This window comes from Alligator sinensis, unplaced genomic scaffold, assembly GCF_000455745.1.
Source record: "Alligator sinensis unplaced genomic scaffold, ASM45574v1 scaffold1008_1, whole genome shotgun sequence".
NCBI lineage: Eukaryota > Metazoa > Chordata > Crocodylia > Alligatoridae > Alligator > Alligator sinensis.
Genome location: NW_005842013.1, coordinates 1,215,810 through 1,217,089, shown reverse-complemented (window position 1 = coordinate 1,217,089; position 1,280 = coordinate 1,215,810). Strand labels below are relative to the sequence as shown.

The 1,280-nt window shown below is 41.6% G+C and overlaps 1 protein-coding gene across 8 annotated transcripts in view; it reads left to right on the top strand.

Annotated features, from left to right (window-relative positions):
* The window catches only part of EMSY (EMSY, BRCA2 interacting transcriptional repressor), a 45,571-nt gene that overhangs the window by 36,740 nt on the left and 7,551 nt on the right, over positions 1-1,280 (top strand). For all 8 annotated transcript variants that reach the window (XM_006021959.3, XM_025202048.1, XM_006021956.3 and 5 more), the window contains one exon: positions 372-526. In XM_006021959.3, the coding sequence (XP_006022021.1) occupies positions 372-526 (155 nt within the window). The remainder of the gene's footprint in view (positions 1-371; positions 527-1,280) is intronic.

Below are 1,280 nucleotides of genomic sequence, written 5' to 3'. Positions count from 1 at the left end.
ACTCTTTCAAAGATAAAAGTGTAAGACAGATTCCAGAATTTCTTATTGAATATGTATGCAGCTTCACATTGGATTCTTTCATGCAAGTTCAGTTTGCAGGACTAGAATTTAAGAAGCATCTTTTCCTTTAAAACTGAGCTTTTGTGCATTGAAGTTATTAAGAAAAAACAGGGCCCTGTGATGTCATTTTTAAAGTGCTTCTCAGAATAGAGCTGCATTTTAAAGTTGAAGCTAGCATACAGTAAAGGACTTCATACTCAGATTTTTATTTAATCTATATTTACTTCCATTTGAAGGTAAAACAGCAAAACGGGTAGCTTCAGCTACTGCAGTTAGTTCTGGAGAAGTGACATTAACCTCTTTACTTTCAGTCAGTCATCGCTCACAGCCCCACCAGCAGTCATCCCAGCCCCAGAGGACTCTGCTGCAGCATGTGGCTCAATCACAGACAGCAACGCAGACTTCTGTTGTGGTGAAATCTATCCCCGCATCTTCCACTGGCGCAATTACCCATCTCATGCAGCAGGTTGTACCCTTTCTTTTCCAAACAGTCTGTAAATATTACTAGGCTCTATGAATAATGTAGGGTCCATTTTTATTTGAGTTAAAGCACGTCTCTTAGTGATTGGTGTCTGTGGAAACCCTAAATGTGAGGGGCAGAATTTAGCCTGTTTGCTCATGTCCATTCTGAAAAAAAATGTTGCTTCCTAGGTGAGCTCTTCATGTTTGCCTGGGATCTTCCTGGTAGCAGTAGGAGTTGCCTGTCTGGTATTCAGTAATACAAATATGAAGGGGCCCAGATGATACTGTGTAAGACTTAAGTAGGGGGAAAGGAATGGAGCAGAACTAGGGACAGCACATCATAGAGCAGAGGCGATTTCATCATTATTGGGCATTATTGTATGGTGGCAAACTCCATGCCTGATCACTAATATGCAACACTCTGTAATGGAAGATGAATGCCCCCAAAAGTGGAAAGCTTAGTAATAAGCAGAAGTAACATGGGGTAACATGTCCTACAAGTACACTGAGGAATTAACATGTTTAAATCACACTTCTTTTGTTTGTCAGCATTAGTGAGTGTGAGGTTATCCTAGGATGGCGACAGGCTTAGGTACAGGTTTCCCTCACTTCATGCTGTAAAATAGCGCATAACTCGAATTTGCATAAAAGGAACCTACTTTACAGTGTAACAAATAGGGATACGTTCCAAGACCTCGACTGTACTGATGTGGCGTTGTGCTGCTCCCGGAACAGCTGCAGCTCAAGAAGCACGTGCA